At 41.4% G+C, this 20,715-nt stretch overlaps 1 protein-coding gene and 1 long non-coding RNA gene across 2 annotated transcripts in view; both read left to right on the top strand.

Moving 5' to 3' along the window:
• The first annotated feature begins 3,517 nt into the window (after nucleotides 1–3,517).
• mvb12bb (multivesicular body subunit 12Bb) lies at nucleotides 3,518–11,089 on the top strand. The gene is made up of 4 exons (XM_028577791.1): nucleotides 3,518–3,591; nucleotides 7,976–8,071; nucleotides 9,892–9,982; nucleotides 10,956–11,089. Exons 1-4 carry the CDS (start codon nucleotides 3,529–3,531, stop codon nucleotides 11,087–11,089), a joined length of 384 nt encoding a protein of 127 aa, XP_028433592.1. The 5' UTR covers nucleotides 3,518–3,528.
• Nucleotides 11,090–11,288: 199 nt separating this feature from the next.
• LOC114556383 (uncharacterized) overlaps nucleotides 11,289–20,715 on the top strand; it is an 18,878-nt gene continuing 9,451 nt past the window's right edge. The window contains exons 1-2 of the long non-coding RNA XR_003692657.1: nucleotides 11,289–11,362; nucleotides 18,848–18,909. This is a non-coding gene — a long non-coding RNA (uncharacterized LOC114556383). The remainder of the gene's footprint in view (nucleotides 11,363–18,847; nucleotides 18,910–20,715) is intronic.

The following is a 20,715-nucleotide window of genomic DNA, read 5'->3' as shown; positions in this document are numbered from 1 at the left end:
GTAAAAATATGTATTTTCGTTATTGTAATGTTATATATTGTTCCCTGTTCCAGTAATGAATATTACAGACACGCCATTCAAGTTTGTATACCATGTGGGAATACACAGTTTTACTTTGGAGCTGAAAGTAAGTTTGGATGGATTTTTCTTTGGTCTGCCTGGATGAGTCTCTAAGCCTTGATGTTCATTTTGAACAAATTAATGTTACAAAGAGATCCTTCATTCTATTAGCTAATTGGCTATCCTGTTTCATTTGAATAAGTACGGCTATCTAACATTTGTTAAAGAGACAGCTGTTTCTGGAGTAAATCCCCTAATTTGATCTGCTTAATTGCAATAGATTTTGTAAACATCAAGATTGAATGCAGCAACTTTGTCAGTTAGTACAAGAATGCTTTAAACCTAATCTAATAACATTGCATAAGGGAACCATTGCAAAGCCACTTACCCTGTAAAAGGTTTGCATACCCATTAGGGTAAAATTCCCTTGGACAGGAATAGATAGCAATTGATTGGGACTTCCTTGAAAATATGTGATCACTCCCCCTAATTTCTGATTTGGTGAAGCCATTGAGTGGTCTCCAAATGCTGTTTTTGTCATTGGTCTCACTTGTCATTTTATCCTGGATTAGGAGGCCACTTTTTCTACTAGTTCCTAGATCTAGATTCTTCTAGATAATAAGCCTCATCAAGAAGTCAATAATGTGGCCATTTTAGCCAAGAAAAACCTTGTCCGTTCTCCATTTAATGACCCGGAAGGGTGCAATCCTTATTTAGTTTCACTAGCTGCATTTTGCAGATTTATTTCAAAGTTTTCAAAATACTCCCTTTTTTTTTAACTGGACTGTATGTCCCAACGTTGTTTTTTGACACAATTTTTTCAATATTTATATGCACTGAATATCATGATGTATCTCAAGTTCCTTTTCTTGGAGGAAAATACACTGTGGATCATTGTAGTACGTTTTCTCTGGTTGAATGCCAAAAGTCTGTTTTTTTTTTCTTACACAGCTTTGACATGTCTGAAGTGAGCAACCAGCTGCCCACAGAACCCATCTCTGCAGTTGGAGTAATCACTTCACCCGGCAAGGCCCCTGATGGCCACTATGTTGTGAGTAATCATTCTGAACTGTCTTGAAACACATAGTTTGATTTGATACGCTTGGATTAAGCCTATAAAGTTGTTTGTATCTCCTTCGCACACAGGTAAAATAAAATACTAGGTGAAATATGTATTATATTATAAACGTTCTGCCAGCATTATCACAGTTCCAAAATGTCATTGATCAAAAGTCTAAGCTGAAATACAATTCTTTTAGTTTGGTAAGTTTTTTTGTTTTTGCTCTATGCCTGTAGTTGTAACTGATTGTATAGCATAACTTCAAGCCAGGATGTTGGCAGCCTTCCAGGGTGTTTTTTTTTTGTTAGAGCTGTTAGATTACTTATTCATGAAGTTTACTTTGATGATTAGGAACATTCCCTTCCTGACATTGTTGCTGGTTGCAACCAGTATAACAGACACACCAGAGGCAAAGATTTAATGATGTTTGGTTGATGCCCACCACAGTCCTTTAAGTGTACCCCCATTTAAGTGTACCTTATATTCAAGTACCACAACAAATGTGTAGTGCAGCAGGATTGGCTGCTTTATGTGAACCTTTGGTTGTGAAAGTGTTGGAGAGGGTTTAAAACAGAAGAGGTTTTATGAGTTAAACAAATCACAAAACAAGCTCCAGGGCAGATTTCTCTTCCTCTCTCTCGCTTCCTTTCAGACTTCTTCTTCTTGCTTTCACCCTGCACCCCCAAACCCTCCCTCCTCACCCAGTTTTTATCTCTTCCTGCTCCACCCTACACACCCAGCTTGTTCTAAATCTCTGGCACATGATGGTGGGTTGGCATCAGAACGGAGCCACTGGCAGGGAAACTGCATACACACCACAAGGTAGTGACAAACGGAGAGAAACCCCTATCAGACTTCCTCCTCTGCTGCTCCAGTGCGCCAATACGTTTCAGCTGATGTGCAAATATTGTGCATGTTCTTTAGGGCTAAAAGCTAGTCGCTGACTGTTAATGGCATTGGTTCATCACTGCAAGATGCTCACTAAATTGTTAATACATTTTTGTTAACTCCCGAGGCACTACAGCAGCGGTTTGAAATTTTAAAATACATGTACTTAAGATAGTGAATGTAGACATGTTAGAGGTTACCGCAAATAATGAAATGTCGTCTTTGTGTCACTTCATTAATGAGCTTCATTCGTTTTTTTTTTTATCATGGTTTAGATTATGAATGCAACCTGACACATTGCCACAAAAAGATGACTAGTGCACACTGCATGGTGCAAACGAGTGTACATCCGAAAATCACTGACGCACTGTGATTAATACCCATACTGCTGTTGGCTAAAATAGCTAAAACAATTTCAAATGCAAGGAGCAGTATTTCAACCTGATAGTGTATTGTATTATGGTGATTTTTTTGTGGAATATCTCCACAACTTTATTATAAATTGATCCCCCTTTTTCTCTAGTGCCACCGTGAGGTTGAGGCTTTACAATATGTACCATATGACACCCTCTGTCACAAAGACCCTCGTCTTGGATAGGAAAAAAACTAGACCAAATGATTAATGATGATTAATCCTATGTAGAAATCTTAATACCTTCAAAAACAATTGACATTCCCATCAGCCTCAGCTGTACCTTGTAAGTGCTAATTAGCTATTGTTAGCATGCTAAACTACATAGTAAACATGGTAAACTTTATATCTGCTAAACATCAACAATTTAACATTGTGATTGTGAGCATGTTAGCATGGTGACATTAGTACTTAGCTCAAAATACAGCCTCACAGAGACATTGGCATGGCCGTAGACTCCTTGCTTCCTGCCTGTGTGACAAAACAGGGTTACACTCCAGATAGCTTAAAGCCTATATTTGATACGACCACGTTCAGTTATATCTTTTAGTTTGGGTTAGTTTTCATTTTTAAAAAGAAAACATATCATATCCAAATCATATCCATGAATAAAAATCTAGTTCAAGTTAGCCTCCGAGATCAAATTAAAGGCCTTTCAGACTCTAAAGAACTATTTCAAATGCATTTGTCCCATCTTCAAGAACATCTTTTGAACATCACTATGCGATTCTTTCATCTCCAGACTTGAAATACAAACAAAAATATCAACACTAAGCATCAGTGTGCTAATGCAGCACTGAGAAGGGGGAATTCTCAGGATATTACGCCGTATTGATTTTTTTTTTCTCCTTTCATACTAGACTTCTTTTAGAAATCCTCCTTAATACTGACTGCTTACCATACTTACCATACATTTTATACAGCAGATCAAAGGGCTGATTAACTCTTTTGCTCTCTGATACGATAGGCTCACATCCCTGAACTTGAGCAGGTTGTTCCAACACAAGAGAGCACAGGCCCAGATCAAACACTGTTCCTCTGGGATCGGGAGCTTTGCTGAAGCACTAGCAGCCACCCAACATCAAACGCCACGACTAGACTTGTGCACATGCGCACTCTGTGCAAGGGTTGCAAACATGTGTATTTCAGATTCACCAGAGCATTTGACATGGTAGGCTCATAAACGTATTACTTAAATGTAAGTTTATTTGTAGAATTCCAGTACTAGCTTATGATTAGCTAGGATGTCCAGGCTTATAAACCTAATAGCTGATTATTCGTTGTAAAGGGAGCAGATCTGTACTTTTGAGGTATAGTTTGACATAGGCTCATTTGCTTTCTTGTCAAACGTTAAAAGAAAAGATAGACACAACTCATGCCCCAAGCTAGAACTTCAAAGCGCTTAGCTAAATGTGAAGAGTAGAAGCAGGGGGGAAAAGCTAGCCTAGCTCTGTCAAAAAAAAACTGGATCAAACTCAAAAATATGCATAGCAGGCGCTCTAAAGCTCACTAACTAACATGCTGTATCGCGTTTGTTTAGTTCGTACACAAACCGGAATGTAAAAATGTCTTGTCGTCATTGTGTGGTTGTCAGACAATCAGCAGAGACAAACGGTTGTTCGTCAAGAAACACTTACAGCGTTTGAGTCCCTCTAAAAACCACAAATTGTTGCTTTTGCAGTATTGTTTTTGTTAGGACTTACAAATATATATATATACAGTATATATATATATGTTTATATATATATATATATATATATATATATATATATATATATATATATATATATATATATATATATATATATATATATATATATATATATATATATATATATATATATATATATATATATTAAATAAGTGAGCCTCAAAGTTACTGGTAGTCATATTTATCAACTTCAGAGAGAGCCAAGCTAGCTGTTTCCCCCTGCTTCCAGTCTTTAGCTAAACTAAGCTAAGCTAATAACCCCTCGGCTCTAACGGTAGCTATATCAGGGCTCTCAAGTCTCACGCATTGGGCGTGAGACACACGCATTTCAACCCGCTCACACGCCACACCTGATCCACAAGTGATCCAATGAAATGAATGACGTTTGTGCGCAAGCTTTTCAAGCAAGCTCAATGAGACAGACACAGAGTAGCTTGTTTTCATCTAAATTCAGCAAGAAACACTCCAAGGAGCAGGAGGACATTTTAAGTAACGCGGTTACAAGTGACAATTTATCATCCTGCTCGGCCGCCCTCTCCCCATCAAGTCCTCCCGTAGCCACACCGTCACACCAGCAAGGCAAGTAGTGTCTTAATGTTATTAGTGTCTGGCTGTCTGAATGAAGGGGGAACCTGAATACATTTGGCTTATTTTAATTGGCCCGTCCAGTTTTCTGGAGGCCCACCTACAATCAAAATCCTGGCGCCGCTAGTGCCTGCCACGCACAAGCTGAGTGAGTGCGGATTTCAAGTTGCGGCTTTCGTCGCTGTTTGCGACTTTGCCTGAGATTGAGTGACAAGTGTACTCGGTGTACTCATTGGTTGTTTATCTGGTTGCCATGACTTGGCGGGTGATGACGTCCTGTCACTGTTCCATTTGAGGGGAGAGAGAGCGGATGACAGTTGGCTTGAGTTCAGTAGAGCACACGGCTCTGTAGAGTCATGGAATTATGACTTTATATACTACATGTACATAGGAACAGGAAACCCTGATGTGTGTCTGCCCTATTTCTGATACTGTGGCGGCAGAAATCAACATAGAGGAAACACTGGGTAGCTTTTATTATTATTATTATTATTATTATTATTATTATTATTATTATAGCTACATGTTGAATCGGCCGCAGGGCTACTCTGACAGTTTTATATTTTTATAAAGATACCCATTTTAGGCCTACCAATAATACTTTTATAACAGTACCATAATAATTTGGAATATTTTTAGTTTTTTCTTTCCTTTTATTTTTACTGCACAACCTCCCAGGCTCCATTGTGAAAACCTTTGGCCTAGGCTATTTCATTATATTGTATCCAGACAACTGATAGTATTAATTATTGCGCGCACACACACACACACTCACACACACACGCACACACACAAAGACATACTGAATTAATAAAAATAAAAATTATTTGTACGAATTTATGTAGAGCTGCTCCCTCTTAGTGGATTAGTCGACTAATCGGTGGTTTTGGTCTTAGTCAACTTAGATCTCTTTAGTCCATTAGTCATGTTTGATGCTTTTTTCATGTTGAATGACTTATTTCCAAGAAATGTACGAGCACATCTCTAGTAAACACAAGAATTAAGGGTTGACATTTTACCTAAGAGATATCACCGTGAAACCTACTTTGATTACTTTGTGTTGTGTTTAAATATGCAAAGGAGGCGTTATCTGATTCAATATATGCATTATTTTGCATGACTCTTTGCAGAGAAACTCAGATTTACAGATCTGTTGATTAAATCAACTGATCGATTAGTCGATACAATTGAATGAGTGTTAGTCGACTAAGAATTTCTTCAATCAAACACAGGCCTACATTTATGTCATTTATCAGATCAGACTCCGTCCCCACCCAAACCTGAAAAAAAAATGTATCCGTCACTGCTGCTTTAGTTCTAGTCAGTAGTCAGTTTATCTATTTCCAGCTGAGAAAAAGCATTTTTTATTTTTTTATTTATCAGGGACATGCAAAACATTTTTCTCTCTTCAGTGTTTCTGTTCTTCTTTAAAGAGACCTGTACCCCTCTTATGTCTTCTCCACCTGGCTTTACTCCCCAGAGGTTTTTTGATTGTATACCTTGATATCCTTTTTTAGTCACAGCTGTGCTTCTCAGTGCTTCATAGCAACTTCATAGCAACTTGCCACTGCTGGTGGTGTCTGTCTCCGGAGATCCTTCATAGAAGTACTCAGCACCCCCTAAAGACTTGTTTCTTTAGTGGGCTTTTAGATCACTGTGAGCTTTAGATTTTAGGAAGTGGCAGTTAAATCTGTCATTGCATTCTAAATGAAATGTTACAATCAGAGCTGCGACGTTTCTTATCAGACATGTTGCATTCTCCACATTGAAGTCTGTGTAATGATGGAGCCATATGCCAGACTTGAAAGTATCAGAGAGGAGCCATCGCAACTTTACACATGCTTTTTTCTGCCGTGGCGTTTCACATTCAGGCTGCGTCGCATCCTTGCTGCCGGCGGCTGTGGCAGGATGATGCCTGAGGTGCCTCCTAGGAGGACCGTGCCCTCGTTACTCCTCAACTTGACTTTGGGTTTCACAAAGCGAGCCCTTTGTTTACGCTGACAGGATGCGCTGGCTACTGACCTGGAAAAAGTGGCCAAGACGGGTTGTCTTGTAAAGAAGAGGGAGGCTGGTGATGTATAGGCTCCTTCTGGGACCTTTCATGGAACTGCTGTTGGAGACGCCCAGCAATCCCTCTCTCCGCTCATCCTCTGCTCTTTCTTTCTCTCTCTCATCCCACTATCTATCTTTGTTCCCCACTTTAGTCTCTGCTCTCATCCCAGCTAGTCACTGGTGGTTTTTCATGAAACCCCCCCCCCCCTCCCCTCCACACCCTTCCCAGTCACAGAGGTCATTCATCATTATTGTCAAGGGGGTAACGTGGGTGGGTGGGTGCAGAGATCTATGACTTCTTCATTTGAATAAACCTCATTAGATTGACTCTTCGTTGTAAAGGATCCCTTTAGAAAATAACTCTGGCAGTTATTTAGGTGATTCTCACATGATAGCCAATGGAATATGACGCTTCAGCCGAACGTATTTGCCGGAACGATGGAAGAGTCTGTGCAATGCAGTCTGCAGGTTATGTTCAGCTTGATGCATTCTGCCCTGCATACCTACATTAACATAGCAATGTGGCTTTGGACCTTGAGCTTGACTTGTGGTGCCTACATGCTGTCAATATGATGCAATCTATTTTTCTTTTTTTACCGACTCCACTGATCATTTACAACTATGAAAGAGCCTATTGTACAAGGACGAGCTGCTCAGCTCTTAGGATTTTGACTTATTTAGGCATACACATGAAATGGCTTTAAATCCTCAGTAATTTCTCATTAGAAGACTTGTCTCATTAAATCATAAAAATAATCCACGCAGGGAGTAGAGAAGAAAAATATTTAAGATGCATATGAAGTGTTCTCAGTTTACCTATGTGTTGCTCAAGGGGTACTACAGTAGGTTTAAAAAACAAAAAAATACATTCCACATTTACCCCTAATATAATCCCTGCTTTCCCACTGAAGCACACTGAAGTTTGGTTTTCCTTGTTAGAGCAGATCCTTGTCAGAGCATCTTTAATCAGCCCGGTCCCAAGGGATGATATTTTTAGCCACCTTTTTTGGAGGCTAAGACTCCTTTACCCACGCAGAGCACTAATGAGATGGAGCGCTAGTGTAGGCAAGCGTTAATTAAGGCTAGTATGCAAGGGAAGAGGCAAAAGCAACACGCTCATGGCATACATACATTAACTTTATCCCACCTCCTGCATGTTTTTTTTTCTCTCCTTGTTTTTTTTTCTTCTTCTTCTTCTTTCACGTAGGTTGCACAAACAACAGATGGCTGTGACGCCGACCTGTGGAAGGACGGCTTATTCAAATCCAAGGTCACTCGCTACCTCTGTTTCACCAGAAAAACTGTAAGTGGGAATGCAAACTTCTCCCTTTCCCCTATGCATTCTGCACCGCATCCGCAGCACCTTTTTTTTTATTGTTGTTGTTATTAGCTCTGTTTTCTGCCGCCAGAATATTTTAATGCACTTTGCACTTTGATCAGTGAAAGTCCCATTTAAAAAGGCCAGCGTTGAACTTTTACATATAATGGATTTGCATGCATATTCCAGATGAATAATACCTCGGTGAGATATTTTTCATGTTGTACGTCCTCCTGAGGATATTATTTATGTTTATTCATGAAATAACAAAGAGCTGTATTTTAACTATTCCAATTTATTCAATCAACAGTGTCCCTGTAGAGAAAATGGTTACCAACCAGTGATTGTTGAAAGCTGATCCACATATAATTGCGATTGTGAATGTAAAAAGACTCCTTTTTATGTACAAAATAACTCCACAAAAAGCACTTTTAGTGTGATTGTGCTATGTATAGAGCTCCCTAATTGACTCGTCTGTGGCTGAAATGATCTTTGAATGTTTCTCATTAATGCTGTTGGGTCATTTCCTGCCTGCAGCCTACAGCTGATGTGTTGTTGCATGGCTGTCAGCTGCTCCGTGGCCATAAATACACCTACCTGTCCAACCTCAGCTCATACGGCTTACTATTGGCTGTCTAGTCAGTTGTTTCCATGGGTTTGCAGGTAGATAATGCAGACAGTGTAAACAAAGCCTGCATTTTTTTTTATCATTTTCCATCAGCTCAATTTTAGGACTTAATCAAATCATTATTATTCTATTTTTTTTAATGTTTTTTTTTTTTTACAGTATGTCCTCTAAAAGCCAGGCAATTTGGCAGCAGTTGCCTCGTGCCTGAGCTCGAGCTGGTCCTCAGTTGAGTATGTAGCATACAAATAGTCTTCCCCTAGTTCCTGTATATTATCTTAAAATGTGTGTCCACATTGTTTTAAAGACTTTGACACAAACAAAACATGACAGAGCCATCAACAAAGGCTATTTTGTCTGCCACTCAATGGAGCTCCCACTGTAATTGTCTATGACAAAAACAGATTCTGTAAAATTAGCCCCTGAATTATGTGGGGGGGAAGTAAATAGTTTGTGATTTGTCATACTCTAGGTTGGAGGTAGAGAGCCCCTTTTGTCAGGCCCTGATGGAAGAAATCTCTCCAGGAAAAAGGGGGGAAACACAAACAAAAAAAAAGGTTCCATGCATAGTAATAACATTCATCCATATTCCTCCTTAAGTCAGTATAAAAAACTATGAATAAAAAATGTATCTAATGGTAATGACTGTCGGGCAACAGTGAAATCCAGCCTTTTCGGACGCATCAAGTCACGCCTGGCTCGCCCCACTCTCTACTGCCACTGTGTATTATTGCAATTTATTATGGCAAAAAATGAAAATGTAATGGGAGGCAGGGAAGAGTCATGCTTGAAAATGTCAACTGCACAGTCCCTGATTGTTTTTAACCAGTCCCATTCTGTTGATTAGACTGCCTGCTCTGTCTCCCATCATCCCACAGCTTCTCGCCAAAAGGTTGAAAATGATTACAAGTTCACAGATGCATTCTCTCATTGCAAAAAAAAAAAAGAAAGAAAGCTATTAGAGAGTAATTACTTCAGCTATTTTGTCAACCCTTCTCTTTAGAGACTTCCCAAGCTTTTAGTGAATCATTGACTCTATTATCTCTACATTTTCTTTCCTGAGACCTCCAAAAAAATGGCTAACCTTTTTTTTCTTCTGTTTTTTTCTTGCTCTCTGTCCTTTAAAGAGTTGAATTTGCGTACGTGACTCTGAATTTCCTGCCTGCGCTCTATCTTGTAGGGGCCGGACGTTGTTGTGGACCTGAAGCTGATTGACATTAAGGACGCGTTGCCAGAGGGCTTCACACCTGTGGGAGAAACATGGGACACAAGTAAGTAAACAGTCAATACCGACCACAGGCTCGCTCCCCTCCTCCTCTTGTTTTTTTCACCCTCCGACCAGCTTATGCCGAGGTCCTCTGGGGCAGCTTTGCTTGAGATAGTGAATGTTTTATGGGTGCAGGTTATCTTAATTTATGGCAGACTGTGGGAATAAAATAAACATGTTGCCCTGGAGGTACAAGAGAAGAGAATCATGAGTCATTGTTTATCTCAGCTGGAGCTGTGCTTTTCTTTATGAGGGGCTTATTTATTTATGTATTTATTTGGGGAGAGGACGAGTGGATGGGGGTTATCTAATATTAATGAAATGCATTCCCCAATGCTTTAGTGCTTTTTGAGTGCTATGTATTTCCCCCTCACTATCCATGCCTTGGAAATGTAATAATATTTTTGGTATCGGGAGAGAGGACAGCTTGTTTATTATTTTTATTATCATTGCATTTACACTGCACTTTCTAGTGTTGCAGGGGAAATAAATGAGCGAGGCACAGATGCAATATAGGGAAACATGGCCATTTTTTTTTTTCTTTTTTTGTTGCCAGAATGAAGAAAAGAAATTATGTTTTGTTTGGCTATGGTGTAATTTCATGTTTTATTACTTTTATGTGAATCCATGTTTAATGTATACAGTACATGTGACATTATGTATGAGTTTCTATCTAGAATATCCAGTTTAAATCCCTGTTGTGTACTAAAGCTGATAGAGGATACACTTGCTTCTGTCATTTTACCTACTAAAATGATAAAAAAAAAAAAAAATTATTATAATAACGCATATGGATATCGTGGCTTTCCGCTGTCCAGTTATTTCCCTTTAAGCACAGCAAGTCGCCCGGAGGCTGATATTAGTTTGTCTCTTATTCTGAGACTGATAATGAATAAATAGCTAAGCTTAAGTGGGATTTGTGAAAACGTATATATTATATGAATTCCTGTCTGACACCCTCATGTGTGCCTGATCAGAGGAAACTGCCACGAGGAAGAAGAGGCTCTGCGTGAAAATCAGCCCTCGTGCCGCTGCTGTGACGGCGGTGTACGACATCCAGATCACAGCGAAATCCAAGTACCATCTTGTTAACTACATCTGCATAGGGTGAGCTGTTTGGCACAGGGAATGAATGAATTCATGATGTTTTGTATCTTCTATCAATCACCATTACTTGGTGATACATTTTCTTCTACTGTATGCGTGAAGGATTACTGGCTGTTTAAAACAAAGTGAACCGCTCTCTGTGCGCCTCTTCTTCGTCTTTCCACAGTGAGATAAACAGTATGGGGCTGTGGTACCGGATGGGAGATGTTTCTCAGCATCAGTCATCCCAGGAAACGTCCAGTACAGCTAACAGTGACGCTCCACCCAACACAGCAAGGTAACGTCATACGTTCAGCAGTGCCTCTTCAAGTTCAACTCTCCTTTCTTTTTGATTTCACGCCCAGCGTGCTCTTGAACTGTTGTTCCGCTCCTGTGCCACGTGTACGACAAGTGACGACACAAGCAATTGATCACTCCCGGGCAGTCTGCCGTAAAAAGGTTGTGGCCGGACAACGAGGTAGCGAGGGTGAACCTGGAGAGACAGGCTAACTAGACAGGATCCCCTGAACAAGAACACAAGTTCAATGAGGGCTAAACTCCTGCTATTTGTGGGCTGTCCCGGGAGGCAGAGGCAGGCCGCTCCTCCGGTGACAGGACTGTTGTACTGTGCAGACAAAGAGGAGGAGATGTAGCCCGGAGAGCAAACGAGCGACAGCTGCAGAGGAAGGGAGGAGAGCTCCAAGATCCCCACCATGCTGGAGCGTGTGTCCCCTCCTCCTCTGTTCATGCTGCTCAGGCTTCCTCCGCCTCAGGCCTCAGAGTGATTGGAGCAACCCTTTGTATTGTGTCCAAATCAAACAGCCCCAAATATTTATCACAATGAAGAACTGGGGATTTCCACAGCAAATTGTAAATAAACAATCGAGACTCCTTTCGGTGTGTGGCGGTGCTGCGGAGAGAGAAGCTTTGGCACGGGCCGCTGATGGGCTTGCCAGCTTCAAGTGCTATGCTTTGCCATCCTGCGCCGGTGCTGAGTAAAAAGCCACTTAAAAGCCACAACAGGCCGGAGCGGTGGTTGCCAGCAGGCGTATTTAAAACAGATCTTCTGTTCACATGGCCACTCAGTGGGATGGGAACAATAAAGCGGATAGGCGTGGATTCAAAAACCCAACTTCAAATAGAGTTTTTTTTTTTTTTTTTTTTTCGAATCGTCCATGTTTGGGAAATCGATGGTCAATAATCTTTTGATGTGTCGACGCGCTGATGAGCGCTCAGGCCCATGTGTTCGCCTTAGCGACTCTTACCGGTAATCCTCCGTTCTTTTGAAGCCCACTTTCAAGTTGGTGAGGCTCAGAGGTTGGAATAAATTGCACCTCGAGGCGACTCCTGATGCCTGCTGAGATCACAGGCTGCTGTTTTTGTATTAACATTAAAATTCAATCCACAGTCAGAGAGTCTTCTTTTGAGAGTATTTCCATCCATAATGCACCGACACATAAGGACAGGACTGTGGGCAATTTAGACAGCGGCAGTTCTTTGATTATTTATCTGGCATCCTCCCTGTGTAGTTACGTGCACTTTAGACAACCATACATACAGCTAAACATATTTCTGCAGTTTCTTTAAAGTCACATATTAGATAGTTTGACACAGTGATTTATGAACAGCTCTTCAAAACTCACTGATTGCTCAAGTAAGTTCAGTGGTGTAACTGTCTGGGTAGTATCACCCCACTATACTTTATTCATATTCAGCAAGAGAAAACTCTCTCCTCCATGCCTCCTTCAGGCTATCTATAACAACTTTATGGCCTTTGGAGAATAGCACCTCTTAAATTTAAGTGCTCTTTACAGTCGGTGGAAAAGATGTTTTAAATACAGTCAATAATGTGTAAATTTTTAATGACCCTTATAATTTTGAAAGCTGCAGTGATCCCTCTCAAATGTTAAGTTGCCTCAGGCAGAGCGAGCTTGTTAGAGTTGTGCACAAACGAACGACGCAAATCAGGTTTTTTTATTTTTTATTCAGGAGCGGCGTGTGCCGTACACGGTAACTGCGGGGTGTTGCATCATTATGGGATGCACAGAGTAATTGCATCAAGGCTAAGGTGTTGTATTTGAATTGTTTTTGTATAGTTTTTTTGTCTGTCTGAAAACAGGGCAGCTGCAACTTCTGAAAAGTTTTCAAAAACGTGTTCTTTTTTTTTCTTTAGAAACTCTTAGAAGAGTTAGATTTAATTTACAAGAGTCTGAAATATGATCTCTTTCTGTATCGGATTACGAGCTGGACAACTTCATGAAACACACGCAAATAGACAAAACACAAGCAACAAGACATGCTGCAAATACAGAAACGATGCAAAAATAAAAGCACACAACCTCCGAAAACAACAACAACAAAAAAAATGCTGCATCCAGATTACACAAACAAAGTTCTCCAGGCCTCCAGGGGGAGCGCTAATTGGAACAGCTTGATTTTCGACCCCACAGAGAGAGAGAGAGAGAGAGAGAGAGAGAGAGAGAGAGAGAGAGAGAGAGAGAGAGAGAGAGAGAGCCAGGGCACGTTCAATCTCAGAACGGTGTGCACCGTTGTGAAACAGTGTGCAACTGTGCTTTGAGATCATTGACTGTAAATAATAAGTCTATGTTTGAGATATGTTTTCTTTCGTTTAGTGGGTGTGTCTCTAGTTCATTGGCTCAGGTCACAGGTGATAATCAGCAGACACGTGTCTGTAAACTCGTGGTAATAAAAAGGCAGAGCGCTCTCTCTCCCCCCGTGGGGTCGAAAATCAAGCTGTTCCACTTAGCGGCACTTTAAAGAATTATGGCTGCAACTAATTATTATTTTCCTTGTCGATGAATCTATCATTTGTTCAGTGTATAAAATGTCAAAAAGTTGTGAAATATGCCCCCAAAGACTCCCCACTGCCAAAGATGACGTCAACTTGCTGTTTTTGTCCGCCCGACAGTCTTAAATTCAGAAGATATTCCATTACCTCTGCCAAGGAGGACGTTTTTTGGCTCTGTTTGTTGGTTTGTCCGGCGGCAGGATTACAGTGGCCAAAGAAGAACCAATTGCAGTTTAGGGTGCATCCAAATCCCGGGGCGCGTCGTCATCATTGTGTGATAGGGCTTAAATAACTTAATAAATACTGGAAACACCTGTCAACGTGTCGTTTAACCGCTCTGACCAATAAAATACACACCTTCTTTGTAGCGTCTGTGTTGTTTCCTCATTACCACTTAATTAAAGCTCATGAACACACAGAAGTGGATAGAACGATTTCCCAACTAAATGGGACCATCCAAGCAGCACGTGAATGCACCGCTGGCCTTGGCGGAGGTCTGCGCTCTCTGAGTGCCATTCCAAGCTAAAACTAGCAAATGTTTGGCATTTTTGCTTGAAAAAATGTTATTAATTGAATATCAAAATGTACTTAATTTTCTTTCATTCAACTAATTGATTTAGCCTGGTCCTACCAGACTCTGGTACCTTTCATTTGTACAGAGAGTCTGGCCACTCTCCATTGACAAGTGTTAACTTCCTTGAAGGCGGGTTCTCTGTTGAAGTTTAAAACTATTGGATCTGCCCAGAGCCACTCTGGATCTGCCGTAACCAATCGCTAACGTTTGGTCGTGACGTATGTCATGAGGGGAGACCACTACTATCGGCTTATATTTAGCGTTAGCATCGCTAGCGTTAGCCTTAGCCAACTCCTTCACCACTAACGGAGTGAGCTGGAAAATCAAACTGTTCCCAAACCCCGTGGGGAGGAGGACCACAACATCATGGCCACCAACACAACTCAGCAAAGATTGTTGTTGCTCGGGCTTTAACGTCTGGATATTCTGCAGCATTGCCACAACGGGCCAAATGGCTTCGCTCACATCTTTCTAACGCACTTCCTCAACGTCATCGTTCTCAGCCACACCCTCTGTTCGCTGATTGGACCGCCAAGTATTTGGCCGGAGAAAATCCAAGAATATACTGCAAACCCAGATGCTGGGAAGTACTGAAGTGAAATAAAAAATTGAGCGGAAGTACGTAGGAGGGCGGAGCCAGGCTATAATTGATTAGCAGCTCTAAAACAAATAAATCATTTTTAATTAGCTGATCCATCCAACCACTGTCTGCAATTGTTCCAGGTTGCATTAATTTAATTAATTATATCATGATGGAATTATTGTTACATACTGCTGGGAGGTATACTGAAAATAAATGTTATATAATAATAAAGAATTCTAGGCCATATCTGCCCTACTGGTTTTCCATTATACGTTAATGCTTCGGCCGGTATCATTGTAAAACAGGTCTTAGAAAGTCTTAAATTTAACTTGCTGGACCTATGAGACCCGAACCCTGCAAAAAGGAATCTTAGGACTTTGTAAAGGAATGATTATTTTCGCCGTTCAAGAAAGTTCAGTTGAAGTACTGAAGGATCAAGGATAAACACTAAACCTTAAATACTTCTTTCTTATTGGCTCAGGCTGTCGCACCATATTGAGCCACTAAAGCTGTTTCGGGTGCAGGCTTGTTAAGCAGTCTGCCGTTGCAAATGCATTTGAACCTTGTGTGTTTAACGTCTCTTTATCAAGTTTGTCTGAAGCGTCTCAGCCAGCGGCCGTGTTCCGTTTTGATTCATAGCCGCAGCTTGATGTCAACCACTTTGGCATGTTCTCTGTCAAGACCGACCGTATCAGCCGCTCCCCTGACTTTATAATGTGGAAAACCTGCGCCATCCGGTCAGCCCTATTAATGTGTCCAGTAAAGTATCTTCCTCCTTCCTTCTCCTGGCCAACGCTGCCATTTGTTCTCCTGATAAAACTGTCATTGCTGAGGCTGATATCTGACCTCTACAGTGACTGCTAGCATAAATTACCCTTGTCCTAATATTGCAATTTCTTTCGCTTCACTCAGAATCAAGGTTTTTGACATTTCTCTTAGAATAATAGACTATTGTACACACGGCCACTTTTTTAAATCAAACTGTACGGTGATAAAAATGTCAAGGCCGAGTCGGCTTTTTCTTTAAACGCGTGAAGCCTAGAGAGTCATCAGTGTCAGAATCGGCACGCATATCAATACGTTTCGGATAGCACTGTGTTCTACCTGTGGTGACACTCCACGCGTTGCCGCAGCTCTGCAGGAGTATTGTATCAGCTTTCATTGCTCGCTGGTTAACCAAGACTTCCCACTTCACCACTCTTGAGGAGAAAGAGACACGGTGACTGTCAGTGTGTCGCTTGACACATCTCCCATCTGAAGTGCGGAAGAACAATCATTCCCCAGCTCAATCTTACTCATTACTTTTTTTTCAAAAAGTTGCGAAAAGTAGCGTCGATCAAGCAAAAAGGGGTGCAGAGCGGCGCCGGGAGTGATCGAATGATCAGCCGAGATCTGATGGGCTCAGACTGTTCAGTGATTTGCCACCAAACTCAGAGAGATCCTCTTTTCAAACACCTGACACCGGGCTTAAAGGAGGATAATGATGGGTGAGAAAAGCAGCTCCCACAAAGCAGCTCTGTCGGCACATAGAGGAAGGTGTGGAGATGTTGTCACAGGAAAGGCTGGATGTGTGTCAAAACAAGAGCTTCCAGCTCTCTGTATCGCAGCTCTGGCTCTTCAGTGATATTACTCTCATCTCACCTCTCCGCTGACTACCGCTCATCTGTCCCCACTGTCTCTCCTACTTTCCTTTTCCCCCCTGTATATTTTTTTGAACACGGACAAATCTTGTCTTTATTCTGCATGGAACAACCTAAAGAACACTATAGGAAGATAAAAAAAAAAAAAAACGAACTGTAATTCATGTTGTCGAGTAATCCCCAGTGTGGTGGTTTGCTTTGCCGCGCTAATATGATTTTAACTCCGGCAGATTTCACGGGAACATAAGACTCTCGATCTGCGTCGTAATTGCGTAAATCTTTCAGGCCGTGTTCCCAGTTTTACTATAATTTGATGAGGAACTACGCTGTAATTGAATATTCAAATTAGGGAATATGTGTCAATATGGCTCTCCTTGCCTGAAATGAGGATTAATTGTTGTCAAAACTCCAGTGGCCGACATAACACTGCTGTTGATTAGCAAATGCACTTGCCATGTTTTTGTTTTAAGAATTAGTTGTCTAATTGATTTGCCATATGTTACCCTCTCCAATGCACCTACAATTGTATTTAGAAATCACCAATTTGGATCGAGACAGTTTTGTGTTTTCAAACAGATGGGGGGAAAGGCAACCCTGGAGGTTGCCTGTGGAAAAGCATTTCATGAGCACATTTCCTCGGTTTCACGCCAAGTCTTCGGGGGTTCTAAGTACCACTTACACTTTTTCAGATACATAGATAAATAACTAGACTTAATATGTTCCTCTGTTGTCTTTGTTTACGCTGAGTACTAAGTTAACAACACAAACACAGACGCCCTAAAAGGACATACCCCCCCCCCCCCACACACACACACACACACACACACACACACACACACACACAGACACTCCGTCCATGGGATGTCTCTGTGCTTTGAAAGATGTGTACCTTTCTTCCTCAGCAGTGGAATGAACCTTTGAAAGGTAAAAAGAAGTCGGCGTTGAATATGGCAATCGCTCGCACAAGATTGATGCCAACCTTTTAAAAATTCACCATTGGCCTGGATTTAACATGGCCAAATGCTGATGTAAATGAGGAGGAGAAAAGTCGACCCTTTCGTTGCAAATAAATCTGAGTTGCAGGCTTCAGCTCATAAATACCACAGCCCGTCAGAAGTCTTGTTTTATTGCTCTTGATGGAAATTATTGCATTTATTTATCTCATCCGAAGAGATAAGGCTTCGAAAGCCACAACTCCTGCACAGCACTCATGGATTATGCAGATCTGCCTTCAGTCTTAAATTTCAGGAATTTAGATTTTTACATCCGCATATAACAATTATTATGTTTTCCATAAACACAACACGATACACAAAACACAATTCATTATTTGCGACTTGTCTGACGTGTGCGTCGTGCCTTTTCACAATTCATCATTTCTTATTCTTCTCGTCTACCTTGTTCTTTGTCTTTAACAACAAACTGCTACGCCCGCATGTCCTTCAATCAAAGCAATTCCCCTTTATTAATGATAATGCCAACTACTTTGCAGTATCATTATAAGATCGTTTGTTTTATAATGCCATCCCTGAGCTCATTCTACCTTCAGAGCATGTCATGTTATGCAGCTCTCTCAAAGCTGTGAATTATATTATTTTTTTCCTGCTTGCTGTGGATTTATCGATCCGTAGGGGTGAGTCACAGAGTGTAATTCATGATAGCTTGATTGATGAGGATTTCAATCTTATATGGTTTGTTAACTTCAACTGCCCACAAAGTGCATTCTGTGCTGTTTTCTGTAATACAAGGCCATGAAACGGTAAAAAAAAACAAAAAAAAAACAAGACTTCCCTTGAATAATGGAATCTCTCAGTCCCTTCAGAATTTACAAGATCCTGCTTAAATCCCCCCCCCCCGTTAAAGGTCTGTTCAAGCCCCCGGGCAGCTGAGGCACGCTTTAACTTTTACCATATTTCTCCTCTTTACATTCATCCTGTTATTCCAATGCTCTGTTATGCTTTTAGGGAAGAAAACAAAAGCTTCTGTGTAAGGATTTTCCATGCTTCCATGCTTAAGACATTCTCTTTCATTATATTTTAATGTCTGAGCAATGTGTCTTGGAATACAAATGTCCTCGTCAAACACTAAGTTTGCATGTGTTTGCGTGCGTTTACCCCCGATGGTCAATAAAATAGTGCTGATCAGTTGAGAGAACATTGTTGCTTTCTTTCTGCCAGGGCGAGGACCACGGTCAGGCCGGACTATGAGCGCCAGAGCAGCGGGAACTGCACCATGACAGGTAAATGGTCTTACACTTTAAATGTCTGCAACTCGGCACCATTTATGACTTTAGAAATTAGAGTGATTTAAGAGTTTGCCCCAAACACGTCAGGGTTGTTATACTGCTTACTTTTACTGCCTGCCCCCAAAAAAAGCTCTATGGTTTTGGAGAAAAGGTTCAACGCTACCGCTTATGCTTTCTAAGTACAGCGAATGTCGTCTCCACGTGTGCACGACGGCGGTTCCTTTGGTTCCTGATCTACAAACGCTCTATGTCTAGATCTCCTCAGTGATGGCTACTGTGCAGAGCTTTGCTTATCTGAGCGAACGTGACTTCCCAGAGGAGCTCGGCATTACACTCAAGAGAACATTTAACAGCTGTCAAAGACGATCCGTCACATGCCATACTCACATTTGTACCGTGCATTGCACTGGACAAATTCTCCTTCTCTTTGTCAAGGAGAGAAACTCGACTAATAGTACAATGCTCCCGGACTAAAACAGAAGAGAGGCTAATTCGTTAGGGCGCAGAGCTTAGCTGTGACAGCCTCAGAGTCAGAGCCGGCTGAGACGCTCCAGCACCTAAAGAGCGTGTGATCCACACGAGGCTGAACGAGGCAGGCGGCTTTTTATCCAGCTGGAGAGAGACACCATGTGGTGAAGATTCCTCCTGCTGCTCACGCTGAGGCACACCCAGCACACAGCCATGTTACAGCCTGCCTCTTTAATACAAGAGCTCCGTTTAAAAAAAAAAAGTGCACATGATGGAACTGCGTGAAGACTTAAAAAAAAAAAAAAATAAGTAAATGCCTAAATGACAATAAATGAATAACACGTCGTTGTGTTGCGATGGCATATTATAAGTTAGTCGTGGCAAGTGTGCAAATTGCGGCCCTGAAGGAGCAGACATTAACACACAGCTGAGTGGTTTGGGCATTGGGTGTGCGATCCCTCCACTGGGACAGGGTTTGAGTGACAGTGAAGAACATGCACATACTGTACAGTACGTTGCCAGCAGTCATCACGTCTCTCCAGGAAACTGTCCTCTGCAGCTGTACAGACCCCCCTCTTTCTCCTATACCTTCATGTGTCCCGTCATGGTTTTTAAAAGAAGAGAGGATAATGGACTTAGCCTGAGATGGTATATCTTGGCTTTTTTATTTCTTGAGACTGTGTACTCGTCAGCCGTACGGCATCCTACTGTGAATGTGAGAGAACGCCACTTCCCTTCATTAACAATGTGATAGCCTGCGGACCAAGTGTGAGGTCGTAGCCGACAGCCTATTTGTGTTAATTGTTACCGGTGGTAGCTCTGGTGTGTGTGAGTGTGGGTGCGGGTGTGTGTGTGTGTGTGTGTGTGGGTGTGTATGTGTGTGTGTGCACGTGTGTATGTGTGTGGGCTGACAGCTGGCCAGGTTCGAGTTGGTCTAAAACCATGTGCGCTCTGTCAGGGTTGTACAGGCGCCTTCTTTAGGATTGATGAATTGCCTGCTTTCTTGATTAAACCCTCCGTCACTTCCCAACAAAACAAAAACCCCAACAGAAAGGAAAAAAAAAAAAAAAAAAAACCGAGTAAGTTGAGGGGAGGAGAGGTAACATGTCTGGGAAACCTGTCATCCGCAGTCATATCATGTACAGATGTGATGTGCAGGCGCTTTGACATTTATTACCAGAATATTAAAAACTAATTCACATTTATTTTTGCAGCCCTCTTTTCACTTGACAGTTCAAGCTCATTTGAAAAATGATCAAGTTTCCATAGCAGCCGACCAACCAACCAACCTTTTGCTTTTCTTCACCACGTTGCTTTGATCCATGCCAAGTC

Source organism: Perca flavescens, chromosome 5 (genome assembly GCF_004354835.1).
Source record: "Perca flavescens isolate YP-PL-M2 chromosome 5, PFLA_1.0, whole genome shotgun sequence".
NCBI lineage: Eukaryota > Metazoa > Chordata > Actinopteri > Perciformes > Percidae > Perca > Perca flavescens.
Note: the sequence above shows the minus strand (reverse complement) of the source record. Positions and strands in the feature narration are given on the sequence as shown.

What these genes read in the sequence shown, in the direction of transcription:
- mvb12bb (XM_028577791.1), top strand. Translation starts at nt 3,529, where the DNA reads ATGCGCACTCTGTGCAAGGGTTGCAAACATGTGTATTTCAGATTCACC. An exon ending in TCACCAGAGCATTTGACATG is followed by an intron (nt 3,592 to 7,975) that starts GTAGGCTCATAA and finishes TCTTTCACGTAG; the next exon opens with GTTGCACAAACAACAGATGG. An exon ending in GGGAGAAACATGGGACACAA is followed by an intron (nt 9,983 to 10,955) that starts GTAAGTAAACAG and finishes GTGCCTGATCAG; the next exon opens with AGGAAACTGCCACGAGGAAG.